The sequence below is a fragment of the Benincasa hispida genome, chromosome 5 (assembly GCF_009727055.1).
Source record: "Benincasa hispida cultivar B227 chromosome 5, ASM972705v1, whole genome shotgun sequence".
In the NCBI taxonomy this organism is placed as follows: domain Eukaryota; kingdom Viridiplantae; phylum Streptophyta; class Magnoliopsida; order Cucurbitales; family Cucurbitaceae; genus Benincasa; species Benincasa hispida.
Genome location: NC_052353.1, coordinates 46,042,808 through 46,066,343, shown reverse-complemented (window position 1 = coordinate 46,066,343; position 23,536 = coordinate 46,042,808). Strand labels below are relative to the sequence as shown.

The following is a 23,536-nucleotide window of genomic DNA, read 5'->3' as shown; positions in this document are numbered from 1 at the left end:
CGCTCGATCTCTGGGTCGGCTTCGAATTCTGGTTCAGTCTCAGTACTCATACACCGTCAGCCTACTCTCCGTGTAAACAGATAGTACAATAGAGATCTGTCCTGCAAAATACCACAAAAATATTCAACACTAAAAGTTTCCAATCTCCGGCAACGACGCCAAAAATTTGTAATGATAAATTAATAAATGCGTTGATTTTGTATTGCCAATAACTTATTAGGTTGCTGACGTACGTATGCGCTTTGCGACAATGATAATGTGATACTACGTTCTAAATGTATGTGATGATAATGATATGCATTCGTAGTATGTGTTCGTGTAGTGTGCGTGTCACAAGTTTTCTTACGCTGGAACCAAGTATAATTCTAACGCAAGTTTCTCAGAGTGATCTGAGGTCAAAACGGGGATTGTGATGATTAATGCAATAATAATATGGTATATGCGACTGGTTAAACATAAAGAATAAAGTAAAATGGGTGAAATGTAAATGTGACAATAAAAGTAAAGCGATGATAAATACATTGCGGTAAAGTAAATTGCAGTGATAAGTAAAGTGCGGTAAACTAAATTACGATGATAAAATAAATGAATAAACAAATAATATACAAGTTGAGTACTGGCTGTGAAGATGTGCAAAAGTATCTGATGAATGCGGTGGCAAGTCTTGTGAGATGAGTCAAAAAGAGAATGAGTTGAGGGAAAAGACATCGCAAGTTCGTCAATCTTGTTGAGGACACAACTAAGGTTCCGCTTTCCCTTGGCGTACACCTCTCAGTGATCAGCAACGTTCCCATATGTCTATGGTGAAACAGGGATGAACGTGATGAACGCAAGATTGTTTCCATCTCTGAAAATACTTCTCGCTTAGTTAACGCATTCTTCCAACCTTATTTCGAGAGGCGGAATAACATCTTCACTTCTGCTCTCACAGGTGAAGATGCCGTCGAGCATGCTTTAGCTAAACTTAGCTAATTTCTTCAACAAAGATTAACTTACTCGCTTAATCCTTCCCCTTTATCCTGGGGATGAGTTACACATGATGAAATAAATGGATGATGAATGTATGGTGAAGAACAGAGAGATGATGATGAATACGATAATGACATTGAAATCTAAGGTAAGCATTTGTTACAGATAGTGAATGAAAGATTAGAGATGAACACAGTAGATGAATGGAAAATAAGAACAAATATGGAAAGAGTGTCAATGTCTTGACACGAATCCCGATCGGAAACGATTTGCTTGCCGACGTGTGGTAGAAATGGAGTGGAAAGCTTCCATCTCAGGCTTGTTTTCCAGGTAGAAGTGATTCTTTGCACAGAGTTTCTTCTTCAGGAATAGAAATAATTTCTTACTCCAGAGACTTACCTCGGTCTTGTCTCATCTTTCTCCCCAGATTTCTATGAATTGTCTCTTCAGACCAGCCTCCTTTCTTTGAATTTAAGGTAGCTATTTATAGACTTGGCTCCTTCTGTATCAGTGGCCTCACTCTGAAAAACCAATAATTCCTGCCATGGCTTGGTGGAAACGTTCGCTCTGCTCCACGTTCAATTTGTCAGAATCGTACAACAGAAAAGCTGTACAATGTCAGAAGTCCTTGCGAATGTGTCGCTCTTTTCATCTACGATCGATCGCCGCATGCGGTGAAATTATTTTGATCTTTTATCGATTGCTCCATGCAGTGGAAATGCATTGATCGTTTGCGTCCATGATCGATCATCACATGCACTGCAATTGCGTTGTTCTTTCTTTGTTCTTGAATGATTGTCGCATGCTGTGATAATGCGTTGTTCATTTAGTCCTCAAGCGATTGTCGCATGCGGTGACCTATTTTATGCAAAACAAAGACTTAGACATTTCATTATGTCATTGCAATGGGGTTAGCAGGTGTGCTTACGACACTTTACAATTTTCACGATTCCAAGCCAATTTCTTTACTGCCGACGCAACTTTTCTTTCTTTTTGCCGCATAATCTAAATAAAAAAGTATAAATAACTTTTATTTCTACAAGTTATCACACCCCCAAATTTAGATATATTTTTGTCCTCAAGCATATCCTCGACTAAGGCAATTCAGCTCAAAACCTAACACCTATAATCCACTATCTTAGTGGGCTTAATGTCTCCACTATAAGCCAACACCTAGCCCACTATTTTGTTAGTAGAATTATCCAACAAAAGTTTGAATTTTCCCATTAACTTTAGTCAAAGGGCAAAATAGTCATTTCGTCAAAGTCAAACTTTGACCAAAAAGTCAACATTTTGACTTTTTATGATTNAAATGGATGATGAATGTATGGTGAAGAACAGAGAGATGATGATGAATACGATAATGACATTGAAATCTAAGGTAAGCATTTGTTACAGATAGTGAATGAAAGATTAGAGATGAACACAGTAGATGAATGGAAAATAAGAACAAATATGGAAAGAGTGTCAATGTCTTGACACGAATCCCGATCGGAAACGATTTGCTTGCCGACGTGTGGTAGAAATGGAGTGGAAAGCTTCCCTCTTAGGCTTGTTTTCCAGGTAGAAGTGATCCTTTGCACAGAGCTTCTTCTTCGGGAATAGAAATAATTGCTTGCTCCAGAGACTTACCTCTCGGTCTTGTCTCGTCTTTCTCCCCGGATTTCTATGAATTGTCTCTTCAGACCAGCCTCCTTTCTTTGAATTTGAGGTAGCTATTTATAGACCTTGGCTTCTTCTGTATCAGTGGTCCCGCTCTGAAAAATTGATAATTCCTACCATGGCTTGGTGGAAACGTCCACTCTACTCTACGTTCAATTTATCAAAATTGTACAACAGAAAAGCTGTACAATATCAGATGTCCTTGCGAATGCGTCGCTCTTTTCATCTACGATCGATCACCACATGTGGTGAAATTGTTTTGATCTTTTATCGATTGCCACATGCGGTGGAAATGCATTGATCGTTTGCGTCCATGATTGATTGTCGAATGTGCTGCAATTGCATTGTTCTTTCCTTATTCTTGAATGATTGTTGCATGCTGTGATAATGCATTGTTCATTTTTGTCCTCGAGCAATTGTCGCATGCGGTGACCTGTTTTCTACAAAACAACGACTTGGACATTCCATTTTGCCATCGCAATGGGGTTAGTGGGTGTGCTTACGACACTTTACAATTTTCGCGATTCTAAGCCAATTTCTATACTGTCGACGCAACTTTTCCTTCTTTTTGCCGCATAGTCTAAATAAAACGGTATAAATAACTTGTATTTCTACAAGTTATCAATCTCCCACTAAAGAGTTTTAATTGTTTGGGTATCTCTTGTACTTAGGTATATTTTGGCTAATAAATACCCTAAGTCTATGTGGTTTATCCAAATATAATGTTTATATTTGGATTTAACTTATGATGTCTAAGTAGTAAAATCATTTTATTACCTCACACCGCTCACGTATGCTCATAAAACCGGTTAACAATGCTCAGTATTTCAGTTATAATCCCCAGGTGGAAGGTATTACGTAAACTGTCAACTTAAATACCTTCAACCTTAGATTGGATTATAGATCGATTGAGTTTATAACCGTGTTTTATAAGATAACGACCTATTTTAACTATTAAAACAAGTTGTTATTGAACCTAATTGAGCATGTAGCTTATCTTTGTTATAGGTTTTTAATGTCTAATTTATTTTATAACTCTTATAAAACTATAGACATGCTATAACATACACTTAAGCATTCCATACTTTAATATAACAATTATATTAAACTTATGAAGTCCTAAACATGCATAATATATATTATAACTAATTTATAACATATATTAATGCATGAAACATGCATTCTTATGATGAGATTTAAAATTTACATGACATATAATATTCACATACATGTTTAATTTAAAAATAACATACATCACATGTATAAAATATTTAAATAACACTAATATGGACCAACTTTGGCATCCTAAGCAAGTAATAAACTAATTGATTACAAAAAAAAGAAAAAAAAGAAAGAAAACAGCTTCAAGGAACTCTTGAATCGTCCAATCTGACCTGAATCGGACCTGAACTGTCCGAGCCAGCCCTCCAATGCTCCAAAAGAGGTTGAACCTGACGGAATAGGGTTGAACCGGACCCCCAGGCAGCTGAACCGATCGAACCAGCCTACTCCCGCAAATCGGTCAACATGAGCGCACGTTTTTGGGCTGGGATGAGCAGCGTTGCAACACTCCATCCCAGCGTTGCAATGCCCCGGACTTCAGAATGAACAACGTTGCAATGCTGTATAGGCAGCATCGTGACGCTGCCTGGCAGTGGCATCTTCTCCAATTTTTCCAACTAACCTTGCTTGCTTAAATCTTCAATTACAACCTAGTTTCAACTCTATTGACTCCAATAAAACTACAGACCCTTAAGCACACATTAAGGTTCATCAATCAAGAACCAATTAAAATTTTAACAACTTAATTAAAGAGGAATCTAATGCTAAATCTGGGATAAAACCATATCAGTCACCAGAACATGCATGTTTAGAAATTCACCCACCAAACTCAAATTAACGTTAATTGAGTACTTAATTCATGCTTCGATACCAATTAATAGAGTAAATATGCATAAAACAAAAGTTAACAGAATCATTAAGCACTCTAATCACACTTAATTTGAGTCACAAGCATGCTAAAACACAAGATTCAAGTAAAAAGGGTTTTAGATGTTCAACCTTCGTAGATTTACTTCAATTCTTTACTGATCTCCACGAATTTGATCTTCAAATCTTCAGTAGACCACCAAAAGAATCTTCTTTACTATTCTCAAACTTGGAATTGAGTGGTGGAACTCTGAATTGGAAGAGAACTTGAGATGTATTGGAGAGGGTTTGAGAGCAACTATGCCTCTAAAATCAGAATATTGAAGTATTGACACTTCAAAATGCATTATTGAAGTGGGTTAGGTATTGGATTATAGAAAAATTCACTAAACATACAAGAGTCGGATAATTCCTTATTCCACTAAAACTCAAAATTCCAATTTCAAATTAATTAATTATATTTAATTTAAAATTAAATTAAATATAATTTAAGTTCAATTTAAAAATAATAATTTCCTTTTTAAAATTTAAAATTAATTTTAATTTAATTAATTAAGCATATTTAATTAATTATAGAATAATTTAATATCAAATATTAAATTAATAAAACACCTAATTCAAACATGAATCCCTATTTATGTAATCATTATTTAAATATATTTAACTCTACAAATCCGTTTAATTTCAATAAATTTAAACATTAATTATATCAAATATAATTATCCAAACCCTAAAATTGAATTTGAACATTTCAAATTCACTCAATATTTTAATCCAAGGTTTAATATTTTACAAGCTAGTAGAGATACCTTATGGACCTACAGATCATGAGCTACAATGATTTGAGATTAATCAGTTAAACTCTTTAATTCAAATTAATCAATATTCGTTAACTATCGAGACATACCACTATAGCTCGATAGTTGCACTTTCCTCACTGTAGATATATTTTCTGTCCACTTGATTTAACCATTATTAGTAAGTCGATCATTCACAGGTGGTTCGTATTTACAACTAGATCAAAATTACCGTTTACCTCTGTAAATACATCTTACTCTTTAAGTCACCACTGATCCTCTATTGAACAATTGGTTTATAGTTCAACTAATAAACCATATCCCTCTCTATCACCAGAGGGTGGGGCCCCTTTATTCAAGACTAGGAATCAGTACTTGAGAGAACAATCTATCTGCTAACCCTAAAATTGGGTAGGAGTGAATTCCTTCTTGTAGGACTATGTCCTCAGTTATCTATCCGGTTTTATCCCAAAAATGGGAGGTTTATTAAGCAGTGTTGATGAACTACTCTTACCTATGCAGCTCGAAGGATAATCTCAAATAAAGAGGAGTTTATAGTTAGCTCAGGATTAAGATCGAGTTATCCTAGGCTAGTGAATTGAAATAGTCAATTTTAATAGTAAACAGATGTTATAAAGAAAAATGACTATTTCGTGGTCTAGTCTTATGCAAACGTCTTTTGCATAGGATGTCCCCATTCGTATGTCTCCACATGAACGGTTTTAGGATCACATCGTTTGTATCAGTATACAAAGTAGGTCGCATCCATAGAGTCCCTAGGATGAGTTACCCAATATCATCCATATACTTATAGACCTTTTAGGCTATATATTATAACTTGATTATCTTTTATGTCTCTACATAAAGTTAAAGTATTCATACTATAGTCATGGGTTCGTTTATTGGATTTTATAACATAATGTAATTTTAATAATAATTTTATTGAAAAATAGAATATGTTTCATATATTATGAACTGCAAGTTTTAGGACATTCTCAACAGTTGACAATTGCAAGAATATAATTGAAAAATTCTTCAACAGTTTTGGTCTCTTTCATCTTAATGCAATAAAATTTCGATCTAAGAGCTTGTAGTCTTACCATCTTTACCTTATCTTCTCCTTGATAAGTGGATTGTAAAATATCTCAAGCAGCCTTTGTAGAAGTAGCTGTTGAAATTCTCTCAAAAGTAAATTCATCAACAGGTTGATAAATGAAGAATAAAGTCTTCTTGTCTTTCTTATGATTTTCTCTCTACTCGACAAGTTATTGATTTGTAAGCCTGTTCTGATACTCAACTTTAGTATATTCTCTTTCAACAATATTCCACGATTCTTTTGAGCCATATAACACTTTCATTTGAATACTCCAGTGATTAAAATTCTTCCTACTGAATCTAGGAAGTTGGGGTTGCAACATGTTACCATTTGAAGCCGTCTCTGATCTTAATTCTGATACCACTTTTTCAAAATGTAATAAACTCTTAGAATACAAATCAAGAGACAAGAGAAGAAGATTGTTATCTTACTCACACAATTTAAGAGAAATAAGAACTTGAATATTTCTTTATTTTCTTTTCTTACTTACAAATGAGAAATCTTACACATATTTATACTAGTAGAAAAGTACATCAAAAGATATTTATCAATATGTTCAGTAATTTATGTATCTAACTATTTCTTGATTTGAACTATTCAGGTATGTAATAATATAATTCATGTATTTTAATAAAAATCTGGATTAATTTTAACAGTATTTAATTGTTTTACAATTAGGTTAATTTACACTTACAGTCTTTTGATTTTTGAGTTTTTTTCTTTTGGTATACTTCAATCATACTACAAATATTGTCACTTGATTTCAATTTTCATTTTTATCTTAAAATCTAATTGATTTATACATGAGTAATAGTTTTGAAACTTTTAATAAAAGATGAATGATAACGTCATAACTCTCTTAAAATGATGAGGATATTCTTAAAATAAAAGGTAAAGTTGAATGATATATATTTTATATTTAGACCTCGTTTGGTAACCATTTCGTTTTTTATTTTTAATTTTTAAAAATTAAGTCTATTTTCTTCTCATTTCTTATAGCATTTTTATACAGTACAATGGTTAAATTCCTAGTCAAATTTCAAAAACAAAAACAGGTTTTTAAAAGCTACTTTTTTAGTTTTCAAATTTTGATTATTTAAACCAAAAAAAGTAGATATCAAAGGAAAACATTTGAAGGTGGATGTCATGTCTATCTATAGGCTTAATTTTCAAAAAAAAAAAAAAAAAAACCAAGGCACTGTTTGGTAACTATTTTGTTTTTTGTTTTTGTTTTAGAAGATGAAGCCTATTTTATCATCATTTCTTATAATGATTTGTATCCTTTTTAAGTAGAATGGTTGAATTCTTAACCAAATTCTAAAAAAAAAAAAATACTTTGTTTAGTTCTCCAAATTTGGCTTCGCTTTTTATACTATTGGTGAAAAGTAGATACCAATCAAAGAAATTTGGAGGCAAAACTAGTGTCTATAAACAAAAATAAAAAATAAAATGGTTATCAAATAGGAGATAAAATGACCTCCACCCTAAGTGTGGTTGAATTAAAAAAACAAAACACTAATAATAATTATTATTTTTAATTATATATCGATTAATCTCCAAGTATATAACTTAAGTCTTTAAACTAGAAAATTAGAATGTCATTTTGGTGTTATACTTTGGAGTGAATACTTTCAATAAATCTTTTTAAAAAAAATGATGTCGGTTATTTACTGTTGATTATCAAATTCGTTAGAGAAAATAGTCCTTATTAATATTCTCTTTATAAATTTTAGAAATATAATCAAATTGTGTATAGTTATTATTATTATTCAACGATTTTTTTTTAATAAAAATTAACTCTGAAAGGGCAACTAAATTTAAGATTGTTTCCTATTAAAAAAAAAAAAAAATTGATTAGAAGTACCCAACTAAGGTTTAATAAAAATATAAAGAAAAATTATCATTTTAGTCTCAAGTTTTTTAAGAATAGGTGTGTTTCATTCCTAAATTTTCAAAATAACCTTTTTAATCTACTAGTTTTCAAGAATAGATATATTTAGTTCTTGGATTTTTAATATTTGTCATTTTAGTCTCTAAATTTTTAAGAATGGGTTTAAAATGTCTCTTAAATATTTTTTATAATTTTTTATATAATTATATAGCATTTTGAATTACAAAGATCAGTTGAAAATTAATTTGAGAGATGAGTTGATTTTTAAAAGTTATTTTTCTATTTTAGAATAAAAAATTATTGCACGTATCTTTAAATCTATTTTTAAATATTCATGGACTAAAAATGTAAACTTAAAAAACTTTGAACCCGTGTGATAACAATTTGGTTTTTTTGTTTTCATTTTTGAAAATTAAATATATAAACCTACTTCTACTTTCAAATTTTTTTATTTGTTATCTACTTTTTGCCAATGATTTAAAAAAAATGAAAACTAAAAAAAAGTAGTTTTTAAAATTTTGTTTTTATTTTTAAAATTTGGCTAAGAATTCAACTATTATACTAAAAAAAGATAAAATCATTATAAAAATAAGGAAGAAAAAAACTTAATTTTAATTACCGAACGAGATTTTAGAGATCAAATGCACCCATACTAAAAGGTTTTTCAACGAAAAAGATATATTTTAAAAATTAAGATAGCAAACGAATTAATCTTCTAAACTTCATGGCTAAGGTAATTCTCCAAAATATAAATACCAAAAAAACAAATCCTCCAATTACCTTGTACTTCCGCCGTTGCTTTGCAAGGAAGGGAGAAAAAAAGAAAAAAAGCAGCAACAAAAATAAGGAGAAATAATAAAACCCCTCATCACGGTGTTCGTTCAAGCGGGGTCGGCGTTTTGCTTTGGATAGCTTACAAAGTTCAGCTCTCGCCATCTACAAGCCGTCGAATCTTGTCTCTTCTACTATTTTTGCATATTTTCTGATTCTTGGCAATTTCTGTAAGCGGATTTCATCGCCTGAACTACTCCAATTCGCTTTCTACATCTATTCTTTCTGATTCGTCGCTGCAAATTTAAACGACGATTACTGCGACTTCCAATACATACTTCTTCTCACTTATTGTTCATGTTCATCCATGATGGTTGGCCGCAAACTCTTCAAAACAAAGTTATGTGTTCTTTATCAGAAAGGCCACTGTTCTCGTCCAAGTTGCTCGTTCGCTCACGGGAACGCTGAACTCAGGCGATTTGCTGGTGCTTCTACCGGTAATTTGCCTCTTATATCTCCAATTTTGTGATATGTTCTTTAATTTGGGGTTTAGGGTTGTTGAAATGGAAATTTATAGTCGCTAAAGTTTACATGTGTATGCTAATTGTTGTTGTCGTATTAGATCGTTATATCCTTACATTCAACACTAACAGTGGTATATTGGTGATATTATGTTGTGGGGTTTGATTTTGTGGGTATGGGTGTGATTCAAGGGATCTTTGAGTTTATTTCCTTGGGAGAGGGATAGACTAATCCAGGACTGATGGTGTTTCTTTCTTCCATTATGGTTTTCTTGTTATAATCAATGTTGAGTACTTAATTTATAGCATTTTTGGGTATCCTATTAATCTCTAGCCTTCCTACTCACTCATGTGTATGTTTTTCCTTTTCTTAATTATGTGGGCATATTTCCCGAATGCTCTTTATGGTGCACTGTAAGGGAGGGGTATCTTTAGAATGGGCTAGACTAATAACTAGGTTCTTTCAGTTAATCATTTGAAACTATTCTGTCTGCTTGTATGTATAGCTATACGAACACAATCTCCCTCATCTATGGATCTGTGGTTTGGGTATCTTATTGCTTGCTATCTTCGATATTTTAATTGGTTCTGCCCAAGTCGTCACATGAGTCTCCACGCCTCTACCAATGGATATTTATTATAGATGGACGTTGGATGATTCCAATAATGCGAGATATAAAAATTTCTTCAAACTTGCTTGGTCACTGAAGTGGCCAGTCAAAAATAATCATCCGGATCAGAGCTTTTTCATTGGTCTGGCAATGGATATTGTGGATTTTTCTCTATTGAGCTGCCCCTGCCTGTGATATATTTCTGGAGATGTTTATGGCCCTTGTGCTGCATCAGCTAAACCAGAAAGTACTTCTTGAAGATTATAATTGTTTTCCATAATGTATACATCTCCCTCAGCTTTTGTTTAATTATCCCATTACGATCTTCTGGGTTATGCAACCGTTGTTCATGGGGCTTCATTTTTCTTAGGAGATTTTCTTTTGTTGGTTTATGCCTCCTGAGTATGCCAAATGGACTTCCTCTTGGAGTAAAGCAATTTTTATGGGAGTATTGCATGAAGATCAAATTTGAATCTATGCCATTGGACTGTACTTGTATCATTATGTGGAATACCAGAGATATTTCCCTTTTGGATCAAAGTTATGCGAACTTATTGTTCATCGTGGACACAGGAGTATAATCCTTCATTCTATTCTCGATATGAAGGTTATCCCATGGTTTAATCTCGGGCATGGATTTTTCTATATCTTTTCATTATTTCTATGGATCTTTTGGAACTGGCATGGCGGCACTATTACTGTTCCTTATTTTGTTTCTCATCTTTTCCATGTAATGGTAAGATAAGCCTTGTAAGGAATTCATTGATTCATTAATTGTTGTTTAGAAAGAATATCTTGCATTAACTAAACTCGTTAAAATAAAATTTCTCCATCTTTGCAGGTAGACAGGATTATAGGGGAAATGATTTAAGGCTTAAGCTTGACAGCAGGCATTCTCCCCTGCAGGAAAGGGATTCTAGAGGGCGACATGAACCTCGTGGTAATAAAGTCATATTTTTTCTTATTGTCCCAACCCCCACCCCCAAAAAAAAGATGTCTCTTCTCCAATGTACTCCTATGCTGCAATCCCCAAATTATATGATGTTTCATTTATACATTCTCTAATTAAGGAATGTAGGAAGCTAGGTTCTTGAAACACATGCACATTTATAGTTTAAAAGAATATGTGGGCTACATAATTCTTTTACATCTTGTAATAGCAAAGTTCTTCCCTGATTTCTCTCATTTTTTAATTGAAATTGCAGAGTATAGCTCCTCTTGGTCAATTGAACGACATAGGTACACTGTCACAACTCTTGTATGGTATTCTCGTTATTTTGAACTAGTCAAGCTAAGGAAGGGTAGGATGTGATTCTGTGATGGAATTATCTATTGAGGGACAAATTTTTATTTGAAGTCATTGCAAGGTATGCTTATGAGATTTTTCTCGTGTGAAAATGGTCATATGATATTGACGACTTTTTTTCTGCCAGAGTACTTCCAGTTCATTATTTATTTATTTATTTATCTTTTTAATGAGAGAGTACTTCCAGTACCTGATTCCATTATTTCTTGAGCCTTACTTCTAGCCTTTAGGTTTGAAGGTCTTATGTGTTGTGATATTAGTATGGCCTGAGTTCATTCTTCTACACCCAATTATCTTTTCATGAGTAATAGCATAACAAATTACTTCTTAGTAATTTTGCTGGTGGATACTTTGAAATGGTACACATTCTTGTTTCAGCGACCGTAAGAGAAGGAAAAAGGAACATGGGGATTCCCATCATGATTATTCTGGAAATTTGAGGATTTCAGATAGGAATGAAGAACAAGATAGACAAGGGAAAATCTCATCTGCTTCTAGGGACACTCTTGAGGGGCAGGTACACAGAATACTATTGTTTTCTAACTTAAAACTTCCATATATTAGAAACGGTAACTCTCTGGAAATCTTGGTTGACCATCTTTGAATTACACAGTTGAACAAGATGCAGTCAGATATTGACATGGCTGAGCACCACAAACACCAAGCTGAGGTTAGAATTGTCTCTTTTTTTTTAGTTGATTTCGACCTCTAATGTTGTGGAGGCAATATGTAATACATATTTTCTTTTTCCATCCATGTATCAATTGGGGGGATTTCCCATTTTTAAAATTTAATTAACTCTTTAATATTCTCCTTTATGATAGTATTTCTTCAAATGTATTACTTGTAAGTGGTTTAAGGTGTTTAGTCATTGTTGGGAAATTCTCTTTGTGACATGTTGGTTGAAGTGAGTGGTATTGTCACTAGTCACATTATCACTCATTTTTAATGAAGTTTGTTCACACACACACACACACACACACATCTTGTATAATGAAGGCAAATGGCATACAATTTCAATGGTGAAACAAAGGTAGAATATACCCTAGCAACATGGGTGCCCACACACACACACACACACATATTGTACAATGAAGGAAAATGCCTTGGGGAAGAAAGGAATACCTTTCTATAAAATTTCAGTGATGAAACAAAGGTAGAGCTAAGAGTAGCTTTCCACTCAAAATTCATGGTAATCGCATCACTATACCGATTGGAGGTGATCTTTTACCACTAGAAGGTAGATTGAGGGGATGTCTTCCACAAAAGCACATTAATCTGGATTGGATCCAGAACATAGGAAAGAATTGCTGAAATTGATGAGATGATGAAAGGGAAGAAGATGATTTAGCATCAATGAAGTCGGTGATTAGCAATTAGAGTGACTTTTGAACTTGGGTCAGAAATTGTTGGAGAAAAGCCATAAAAATTAGAAGCCATGGAACTTTGTAAATGAGCAACAGAGATACAAATGAAGAGGGTCAAGCATACGAAAGTTTCACATGGGTTTATAGGTACGTTATTCCTAGGCTGGCTGAAGTCAAGTTCATAAACTGGAAGCTAAGAGTTGGGTGAGATCTGGTTGGAGATTTTAATAGTGGTATTTGATGGTATTTGAGAACCTAGTTGAATTAGCACTAGATTATCTCAATTTTTTTTTTTTTTTGGATGAAAAAATCCTCATGAACACTGTTGCAAAAAAGGGGCAGAGGATCATAGAGGGTATTGCAATAAAACTCATGAATGCTGTCACGGTTCCAAACAGAACTAGCATTGATTGAGAAGATTTGATACTTCTGCTAAGAGCGGAATAATATGATCACGATTGAAATGGAATATGTCTTAATGATTGTGGTTGATATGGAAGTGTTTGATGACGAATGGACCAAGGGAGGGGTTGAAGCATTTGGATTTTAGGAGCACAATTTGGGTGGGTAACTAGCTGTGCGGTTCATGACTTCTACCTTCAATGAAGGTGACAAACTTGTGTTTGGTGTCAGAAATGGCAAGATTTTGCCTATTTTTTTTCTTTTCTTCTATTTTTGAAATTAAGCATCCCTCAAACTTCCATACCGTTTTGGTTGAAGCCTTTTGTGTGTAGCAGTCCACTGATGGTGGATGGGCAAGAACAAAATGAGTGGAATGAGGTTCATTTGGAACAGATTAGTCAAAAAGAGGTGCCAGCCTGACTGATTTCATTTTTCTAGATCATCGTGGTAATCATCAAATTTTATGATGCAGAAGTTTGGCAGTTCAGCCTACCCATGGATTCAGTTATCCATTGATACATCGAGTATAGAGAGAGAGAGATAAATAGATAATCAAGCAAGATAAAGTTGCTTGGGAAGTCAAGATACAAGAGACTTTGGAAGAAAATCATGCACAAGATGAAGCCAGATGCTATAGTTGACAGGGTTACTAAGCTAGACTCTTAGCCAAATGTTGAAATCTATGTTCTGTTTTGGTGTTGTCCCAGTGCTTATATTAAGAGTCACAATTCTGTGTTCATCAACTAGGCAACAGGGTGATGGGTGGCGTTTATGTTGCATAACAGCTCATTTCTTTTTTTAGCGTTAGCTTGTAGGTGGATGAGTGTGCTTGTCGGTCAGTTATGGGGTTGTAATAATCGGTAGAAGGTCGGGTTTGTCAGGTAGGTAGATTATGGAAACAGTTTTGAGGAGAGAACGCAGCTTCTTAAATGCATGGTAAATCTTTGTTATTTTCTACTTTGCGGTCAGGTTGACCTAAAGGCTAAAATTGAAAACTAGAGCACGTAGTTGATCATTTAATTCTTTTGAGATGGTTGAAAGTGAATCTCGTTTTAAGTGCGAAGGTGCTTTTGTGCTGTTTAAGTGTCGTATGTATTGTTAGAATTTTGATTGAGCTATGTATTCGAGATAATATATAACTAGATTTTATCAATGAAATGGTTCTATAAATATATATTGAAGATGTTAGCAAATTTTTCTTTATTTTTTAAGGTCTACCTGGACGAGAAAATTCAAGAAGTGGACATTTTGACTTCTAGAATTCAGGAACTAGAATCTCAATTATATAAAGAGAGGCAGGAGTGTAGAAGGTACATATCGTTGTCATGTTTCCTGCTGAAGGTGGATATCTGCCTCTTATTCCTATTTTTTGTTGGATCTTTAAAATTCAGGATCAAATCAAAAATCAAGAAGTTTGTCAAAGCACATAATCGTCACTCAAGATTACAAGATGAACTGAAACGGCAAGTATACTTGTCCTATTCTTTTGATTGCATTTTCTAATGGTGATGATTTTCAGGAAATTATGGTAACTTTTCTAAATGTGTAGGTCTCAAGTCCGACTTCAACAATTGGGAGATCAGCTGGGGCCAGATGTTAATAAAATTGGTGCCAACGAAGAAGACTCGAGTATCAATATTGTGAGCGATGGCGAGGACCCTGTTTATCATGCATCTGGCCCTTTTCATGACCTGCAAAAAGACACTTCTGCAAGCAAGAGGAAGATGCATTCTGTTCAAGATACTGCAGAGAACTCAAAACGAGGTGCCTTTTGAGACTTAATAATTTCTTCCTATAGATGTGTCATTTAAAATCTCTTAATACGGCCTCAGCCCTAGTAAGCTCTCTTTTATTGAAAGATGTTTCAATGCAATCTTCTTTTTTCTAATAATTTGTGGGGTGGTGCTTTTTGTTTGGTGTTGTTGGGGGGGGGGGGGGGGGGGGTTGTGATATTTTTAATTGTGCATGATCTTCATCGTTGAGAGCCTTTTTTTTCTCTCTCGTACTTAAAATAATTTGTGTGCATGCTACATTAGCTGATTTAAACAAAGGAAATAAAGAGGCAGTGGGCAGATTGAGTAGGATCTCTCGGTGGAATGCCCATCCTGCTAAATCAATGTATAGCAAAATTGAGGCGGTTGGCAATGAAATCAATGATCTGATACCTACAGCAAACGAAAGCAGGCAGAAGAGGGGGAAGACATCTAGTAGTGTTTCTGCTGCAGACAAGGTGACTGATATTTTTCTGATGAATTTTTATTGTTTTTACAATTTACTATGTGCCATGTGTTCGAGGCTTGGATGTCTGATTATTTATGACATATGGAGTACAAGCCCATAGGTTATGGCGGTGTGAAGTGTGCTACTATCTATTTAATTCGTTCTTCCATAGTTCAACATTGTTGTTTTCTAGACCTGGATTTTATCCCCCCTCCTTTGTCTTGCAAGATCAATTTGAAACTTCCATACGTTGCAAATGACTTCAATAAATTCCATTGTTCATCCTTCCCCTTAATTCCCCAAATCTGCAGGTTAGGGGTCTAGAGTCAGGTGTTGTAGTGCCATTAACCAGCATGGCTGCCCATGCAGTCGATGAGGAAGTTGATATTGACTTGGAAATCAGCAATGAAGTGAAAGAACCGAGGGAAAGTACAAAGGAGGCTGCGTCAGGCAGCCTGCCTTTCCTTCCCCCTCCACCACCACCTCCAATACATGAATTCAACCATTCAAGGGTTAGCAAGTTCTCAAAATTTCACAACTTTTCTTCAGTTCTCTAGCAAAATACTTTAGAAAGAAGATCACCTTACATTTTTCTCGTTCAATCTATAGATATACTTGAAACTTTTCTGCACATCCCAAACCAAATCAAGTTTCTAACATGAACATGAAAAAGTTTGAACCAAACCAATGTTTAGTCATTAGTCTTATTAAATATGATTTTGTTTCTTTCAACTACAAGTTTATACCTTGTCACCTAATACTTATAGCACCTAACATGAGATTTGGATTGCAGTATGAGAGTGAAGATCAAAATGTAGATGTGGAGGTGGTTGATGATGAAACGGAAGTTATGGACGATGCTTAACATTAGATCCTGCTGTAGATGTTAGAACAACTCTTATTAGTATAGTGGAAGTGGATTATTGGTTCTCATGTGTTCTTGTTAAACGCACTTGTAATTTCCAGTTTTGTTAGCATATCAGATATCGGCAACCTTCCCCGTTCTATTTTTTTCTTTGCAGATTTTGATTGCTATTTTCGAATTACCGTGGTGAAGCAATTCATAGTGCACTAATTTACTTGTTTATTGGACTATTTGAGGTGTTGAGTTGGTTATTATAATCTGTTTTAAGATGCAAACTATTTTAGTTTAGGTAGTAAACACAGTAATAAAGAGAAAAATAGATGAGTAGGAAATAGTGAACTTTATAATAAGTAGGAGTTGAGATAGTAATATTATAGTTAATTGTATGTTATAATAGTTAGAACCACCAATATTATCATTGGAGTCCTAAACATGGGGTGTGTTATAATAACTCATCTCACCCACTTGAAGTTGGAGGGCCAAACACCCCTTAAACATTTAATGTAGTGAAATTTTAGTTTTCTTTCATGTATTAAAAGTCGCATATTTTTACTTAATATCATCATTGAGCTGTGATTTGTTATTTTAAAATAGGTTGAATTACAAATGTGATTTGTTATTTTAAAATAGATCAAATTGCAAATCTATTTTACTCGAATTTACAAGTTCTAAGTTTTGAGCTTTTAAAAGTTCTTAAATGAGGAATCTACCCAACACAATTGAAAATTTAGATTTTTATTCTAAAAAAATAATTTATAATAGATCAATTAATGTTTGAAAATTTTAAATTTCTTGAGAATTTATGAGGTTGAATTTATTAGATACTTCTTTAAAAAAAAGTTTAGGACCAACGTCTAAAAATATTATTTTGATTTTCTTTTTATAAAGTTGACATCGATATAAAAAGAGTGAATAGCAATATCACATTGGGGTTTCCAGCCCCCTCCATCGGTCTTCACCTAATTGTGAATCTCTCGTGCCTTTCTTTAGATGAATGGTAAATATTTTGACTTATTTAAAAGATATAAAACATTAATTTATCAATTCAAATATATTTTTATCTTTTTTTATTTATAATTTTTATCAGAAATATGATTTTATCAATGAGTATAGTAAAATTGAGACCTCAAAAGAGAGAATAACATGAAGAGATGTCAAAATTAATTCATTCATACGGAATGCATCGATATAAATCCACAAACCTTCCCTTTTCCTGATTCACTTACATTGTAAAAACAAATAAATAAAAAGAACAGAAAACCTACAGTAAAATGTTGTCTAATATTATTCATTACAAGCCAGAGTTAAGATGGAAAAATGGATCATTCCTAAAGATGGGGAAGTAGTAACTTGATCTCATTCATCCAATTTGCTATTCATACAGCTAATTTGCACTTAGTTTTTCCGGGAGGGATTTTATTGAACAAAATCGAGCATTTTTCCTGAAAGCTGAATCGGATAACATCATTTAAAGGAATAATGCATGTAAAATCCAAGAAGAAGAAGAACGAAAGACAAATTTTACATATATACTTCTGCTGGTCTGTGTTATGTGCATTGAAAGAACTGCTCCAGTGATGCCGAGGTGAAAACATTGGAGGCCATCTTCTCAGGCTTCACTTGAGATATGTGAAGTTGACACTTGATGAATCTCTGTGGCATAAAAACAAATTAATGTGGCAGTTTCATTTTGGATAATATGTAAATTTTCAATACAGTTTATGGTTTTTTAAAAATATCAGCTTGTTTTCTCACCATTTGTAAATGAAAGTCTTCATTTTTCTATGTTAATATTTGGATTCTTAGTCAAATTCTATAAATAAAAACAAGTTCTTAAAAACTACTTTATTTTCAAAACTTGGGGTGGATTTTTGGAAACATAGTCAGATGATAGACAACAAAGCAAAAAGGTCTATAGGTAAAAGTAGGGTTTCTAAGCTTAATTTTCAAAAATTAAAAACCAAATGTATAACTGGAACTTCGTGTGTGATCACCCTAAGGCATAGTAAATTATATGGAAACATACCGCTAGTTGAGAAACGATTTCAGGATCAGAGTCAATATGCCAATCGGGTTCTAGTTGCCGAACAAACGATGTCCTCCCATTTTCTGTACTACAGAAGAGAACCTAAACAAAGAAGTACAAAATTTAAGGTGAAATAAGTTACCAGAAGCAACTGAAATTATAAAGTGATGACCATGTCAAGAATATAAAAAAGTTAAAACACCCAGCCACTCATCCATGTAGACATAGTTCAGCTAGCTTCTCTCTCGCATTTCACTGGAGGTCTCAATACAGATATGGGGGAGGGATCCTAAAAGCGTTAAGAAATGTAATCAGAAAAAGAAGTAATTGGTAAAAGGATGTTAAACGCCCAACAAACTGCAGCAACCAAAAAACAAGTAAATAATATATAACTTAGAACACTAGGATCAATTTATCAAACCTTATAAGGAAAAGGAAACTATGAGAATAAGCAGTCGAAACTTTGACCTAGCATAAATAGAGTTCATTATGGGTCAAACCTTATCCTTGATCAAGCCACCTGATGTGAAAACACCAGCATCTTCCAGAGCCACTATAACCTTTCTCTGCACAAGAAATTTTTTTCAGTATTAAAACTAATAATGTGATCGTATATGAAGATACTGCAAAAAGAAATGCCTTTAAACCCTGGAGTTTTAGCGAACAAGGTAGATTGTAGCTCCAGGACCACCAAAAACTAAAATAATCCATAGTGGACTTTGGTACTAGAAATTTTTAAGAATTCAAAACTAACATAACTATAAGTCGAATATAATAGCCCTGTCAAGGTGTTCATTAACGGGGTCAGATGCGAGAAATATATGGAAATGATTGCTATAAAAGCCGAGTACCAAAAAGCAGTTTTTATATCGAAATAGTTTTTTGATCCCTCCAGGTTGGCTTTTCAATATATTTAAATGGCAAACGATCTTTTTATTTTTTTCAAGTTTGTGCATGGTTTGACTGCATAACACCGAGAGAAAGAAAGAGCACAAATCTTCTGTACCAACCATTTTAAGTGAAGGAGCATTTTACAGTATACACTGACGTGTGAAAAGTTCTTCCTGAGGATTGTAGGCTCACCTCACTTTCCTCATCAAGTGCTCTTTCCATCAAATAGAGATCACAATAATTTATGATCACTAAAAGCACATCCACGACAGATGACCTTACAGTTGCTTGATTCTGTCAGAAACATTACCAAACGTTAATACTAACCTATGCTTCCTCAAACACAATTTCATAACAAAACACACAGATAGAAAAAATACTACAACCTGCAGCTCTTCTGGACTACTTTCCTCCAAAATTATTCCAAGAAGACGACAAGTAACCTAAAATAACAAGAATTTGGAATCAGCGCCAATTTATGAACTGTTATATACTTGTACAAGATGAAAGGTCAACTTCAATGGGTAAGCTCTTGGTGTAACAAAACTATGATTGATGTATGGTCAATGAGACTAACACATCCATAACTCATTGCCAGCTTTCACCATATCAAGATTATCAGATATGTTTTCATTACCTTTCTTCCACCACCAAGCTTCTGTCTAACAATTTGCTCCAAAGTTGGCTGAGGCAAAACCAGGCACTCATTATAAATTAAGTAATTAACAAGTAATAAATAGTAAAAGAGCACAATTTGTGCACCGCTAACCTTTACTGGCCGGTAAAATTCATTGTCAACATTTTGTGCACCTGAATCCTCTGGAGGAGAAGAAGTTCCAGAAGTTATCAATTGTGAATCTGAACTTGTGCCAATGTCAGAGTTGCCTGCTGCAGGAGTTTGCCTTTTCCGTTGCCTTCTATGATGTTCACTTGGTGGTTTTAACAGTTTCCATGAGAAGATTACAGCAAGAGCAAAACCCGCAATAGCACTAAGAGATCGGAAATTCTGCAACAAATTTGAACAAAAGGCATTAAATTGTCATCTTTGTAATAGAATATTTGTTACACCAGCCAGAAGAACACAGATAACTTAACTCCCTTAAGTCTATCAAATTAAATCTCCCCTAAATCAGGCTCTTCAAAAGAAATTTCCTCAGGATCTTGCCAGCATTATTAGTTGGATTACTAGAGCTTTAAAGAACATAAAGTAAAAAGTTGAAAAATTAGCAAGGAAACTTGAATTAGGGAAAGTCTTCCTCGTTCAGATATGTCTACTTTAGGGATTCATTCCCATGGAAAGTCCCATGTACGTAGGAGGCTACTTACCAAAGATGAATGAGAAGTTATTACTAATAAATCACCGATTGACCCAAAAACTTAAGCTTATGGATAAAGACGAATTTAATTATATATCATCTAACACTCCCCTTCACTTGTGGGCTTACAACACGAAGAAAACCCAACAAGTGGAAGTCAATATTAATTGAGGAGAAAACAACAATGTAGGGGTTTGAACACAGGACTTCCTGAATCAACCTGCTCTGATACCATAATGAATCACCGGTTGACCCAAAAGCTTAAGCTTATGGATGAAGGCAAATTTAATTATATATCATCTAACAATTAGCCCACCCATTTTCTCTACAAACATTGATCCTCACTGTTGCAAATTTATGCATCTAAGCTCCTTCTGAGGACTGTCGAATAAACTGTAATTTTTCATTTCTTAAAGAGAGTGAAAAGAGGAATGTAATTTGCAAATTGAGATGATTAACTATTAGGTTCTCCCTAGTAGTGATAAAATTTGTTTCCATGGCTCCTGAAAACAATCTAGTATCTGCTCAAGCCATCAAAGAAGGAAGGCAATAAACGATCTCTTGGTCTTAACTCAACTCTCTCAAGCACTTAACTTCCTTCTTAATTTCCCGTTAAATATGAGTAAGCAGATTGTATTACTAAGGCATCCTCCGATACATACCCCAATTCATAGATAAAGCCTTTTCCTTGAGAATAATAACCACAATATCTGATCACCAAATGATACACTTTGTCAAGGTTAAGTTTATAGACCCCGTTCTCCTTTTTTACTTCTCACTCATCTTCAAGTATGTTGACAATGACATTGGGCTCCGAAGTTTTGCCCTCTCCCACAAACATTTTTTATCTTTAATTGTGAATTAGGGAATAATTGGTTACAATCCCTCTTTGGACAATTTTGCAACCCCTTTTATTGATACTAATGTTGATGTTACCATTCTGAAATAGTCTTGCAAAATAGTCATTACTCATTAGATTATTTTGTTCCATGACTTGTTAAAGCAATGTCTTTTGCCATTCCAAGAGAAGAGACTACGGTTGAAAATTCTTCTTCTGTGAATTTCCATTAAACTTTGACACTTTCTACAAGTGAGATAGGATCCTACGTTAGACACTTGGGAAAGAGATCTTTTCTACCTTTTTTTTTTTCCTGTAGCATACAACCTTTGGAAAAAAAGACGAAAAGTTTGGTTCTATCCCTGGTCATTAAGTGGACTTCTCACATTAATGGTCAGCATCTCCAACATCCACAATCAAGCTATTTCTCCACCTGGGCATAATTTTATAGAAACAGTAAGAGTTTCATCTCCCTCCGGGAGGCACTTTTGTTTACACCTCTGAAGCCATGGAACCTCCTTGTATTGAATCCATGGCCTCGTCAATGTTCTCATTGAAAATGTCCCCTTTGTCTGGCTAGTCCAGTACAAGGTTTTGTCTATAAGCTCTTTGATTTATTATCATTATTTTTTAATTTTATTTATCAAAGTATTCGTGCCCGCTTCTGCATACCCCAACAATTTACATGGGACAACTAACTAACCTTACTACATTTAGTTATCAAGAAAACTCGTACAATGTTAAATCCTAAGTTAAATCTATGGCCTCGTTGATATTCTCATTCGAAATGCCCCTTTTGTTTGGCAAGTCCAAGGCAAAGTTTTGTCTATAAGCTCTTCGATGTTATTTATTTATTATCATTGAATGGGGCCAACCTACACGCACCTCGACTATTCTCATAAGACAGCCTTCCAATCCTACTACATTTGGTTGCTAAGGTGACTGGTAAGATATTAAAACCTAGGTAGGTGACTACCATGACTTGAGCTCATTTCTCCTAAGCACTTTATTATTTGCATGACCCTTGTAGGCATAGTGGTTGTCTATTAGCTCTTTTATTTGAAGGAACACAATGAGAAAAGAGAAACCCTCTAGCATTCAATCTATCAATAGCAGACTAATATGAACGACGATGTTTATATCTAAATCAAACCATCATCTATCATCGAGTCTAAGATTACTGCTCATAAGCAAGACAACTTCATTCATTAGTATAGCTACAGCTCTCGATTCTGGACAATTTCAAACAATCATCAAACATCAGTCATAATTTACCACAGTGAAGGCTAGAACATTAGGAAAGAAAACAATCTTACTACACACTTTACAGCATTAACATATCAATTAAGCGAGCCAAAACGTTTTATATAACAACAATGCGGAAATATCGTGGTAAACATTCCATACAAAGTCCAGACCCGTCACTACAAAAACTAGAAAAAGAAGCAGAATTTGAAAACAAAATCCTCAAAAATTAACTGCAAAACGCGACGGAATGAATAGAGACGAAAGGAATGGAAAACAAACCTGGGTTTGAAACAATATGGAGAATAAACTGGAGAGTTTGACACTTAGATTACTCCCGAACCGCTTGATTAGCCGGATGAGCTCCTCTTTTGAAGACAATTCCGCCATGAGAGAACCCTAACACGCTGTAAATATCAGAGAATCTACGTCCCTCCGCCGCGGTTGCCCACTGGATTATTACGGCGGGAAGATAAATTAGGAATTCATTTCCCTTCTTGGCTCGTGCAACGGTGAGAGTTTTGAAAGGATTTATTTATTTTTATTTTTTTAAAAAAAGTTATTTTGAACATACCGAGTAACATTAATCAATTTAATAGAGACAATAACTAGAATTTTATTTTCCTTTTTAGGGTTGAATAATCTTTTATACAATGATTAGGACTTATTTGAATTGAGCTCTACTCCCAATTACTTTTTTTTTTTTATAACATGTGACCGGTTTAGTTTTATCTAATTTTACCAACATCTCAATTTTTGTTAGATTTCAATTATTCTTTTGGATAAAAAGAATTTTTGTTTTTTCTTAAATTG

General features: G+C 34.0%; 2 protein-coding genes across 14 annotated transcripts; one reads left to right on the top strand and one right to left on the bottom strand.

Moving 5' to 3' along the window:
- Nucleotides 1–9,129: 9,129 nt before the first annotated feature.
- LOC120077806 (zinc finger CCCH domain-containing protein 13) lies at nt 9,130–16,637 on the top strand. Of its 8 annotated transcripts, XM_039031851.1 has the most exons (13): nt 9,477–9,612; nt 10,143–10,528; nt 10,618–10,983; nt 11,089–11,187; nt 11,453–11,486; nt 11,932–12,070; nt 12,167–12,223; nt 14,535–14,632; nt 14,714–14,785; nt 14,872–15,086; nt 15,359–15,552; nt 15,854–16,054; nt 16,336–16,637. In XM_039031851.1, the coding sequence occupies exons 3-13, from the start codon at nt 10,911–10,913 to the stop codon at nt 16,405–16,407; spliced, it is 1,254 nt and encodes a 417-aa protein (XP_038887779.1). In that variant the 5' UTR covers nt 9,477–9,612; nt 10,143–10,528; nt 10,618–10,910; the 3' UTR covers nt 16,408–16,637. The 8 variants fall into 8 exon arrangements, with proteins under 8 accessions (XP_038887782.1, XP_038887783.1, XP_038887777.1 ...); XM_039031853.1 differs by having other exon boundaries at nt 10,143–10,983; nt 11,089–11,184; XM_039031850.1 differs by having other exon boundaries at nt 10,143–10,983.
- Nucleotides 16,638–17,586: 949 nt separating this feature from the next.
- Nucleotides 17,587–23,292, bottom strand: LOC120077087 (peroxisome biogenesis protein 22-like). 6 transcript variants are annotated; one of them, XM_039030947.1, is made up of 9 exons: nt 23,006–23,290; nt 20,094–20,330; nt 19,962–20,009; nt 19,708–19,767; nt 19,517–19,618; nt 18,934–18,999; nt 18,434–18,535; nt 17,933–18,060; nt 17,587–17,856 (listed from the first exon to the last, which is right to left on the bottom strand). In XM_039030947.1, exons 1-8 carry the CDS (start codon nt 23,111–23,113, stop codon nt 17,956–17,958), a joined length of 828 nt encoding a protein of 275 aa, XP_038886875.1. In that variant the 5' UTR covers nt 23,114–23,290; the 3' UTR covers nt 17,587–17,856; nt 17,933–17,955. The 6 variants fall into 6 exon arrangements, 5 of the variants coding, with proteins under 5 accessions (XP_038886875.1, XP_038886876.1, XP_038886874.1 ...); XM_039030948.1 differs by having other exon boundaries at nt 17,941–18,060; XM_039030946.1 differs by having other exon boundaries at nt 17,587–18,060; nt 23,006–23,289.
- Nucleotides 23,293–23,536: the final 244 nt, after the last annotated feature.

What these genes read in the sequence shown, in the direction of transcription:
- LOC120077806 (XM_039031848.1), top strand. Translation starts at nt 9,483, where the DNA reads ATGATGGTTGGCCGCAAACTCTTCAAAACAAAGTTATGTGTTCTTTAT. An exon ending in TTACAAGATGAACTGAAACG is followed by an intron (nt 14,786 to 14,871) that starts GCAAGTATACTT and finishes CTAAATGTGTAG; the next exon opens with GTCTCAAGTCCGACTTCAAC. An exon ending in TGCAGAGAACTCAAAACGAG is followed by an intron (nt 15,087 to 15,358) that starts GTGCCTTTTGAG and finishes ATGCTACATTAG; the next exon opens with CTGATTTAAACAAAGGAAAT.
- LOC120077087 (XM_039030947.1), bottom strand. Translation starts at nt 23,113, where the DNA reads ATGGCGGAATTGTCTTCAAAAGAGGAGCTCATCCGGCTAATCAAGCGG. An exon ending in AATTTTACCGGCCAGTAAAG is followed by an intron (nt 20,010 to 20,093) that starts GTTAGCGGTGCA and finishes GTTTTGCCTCAG; the next exon opens with CCAACTTTGGAGCAAATTGT. An exon ending in AAATCGTTTCTCAACTAGCG is followed by an intron (nt 18,061 to 18,433) that starts GTATGTTTCCAT and finishes TTTATGCCACAG; the next exon opens with AGATTCATCAAGTGTCAACT.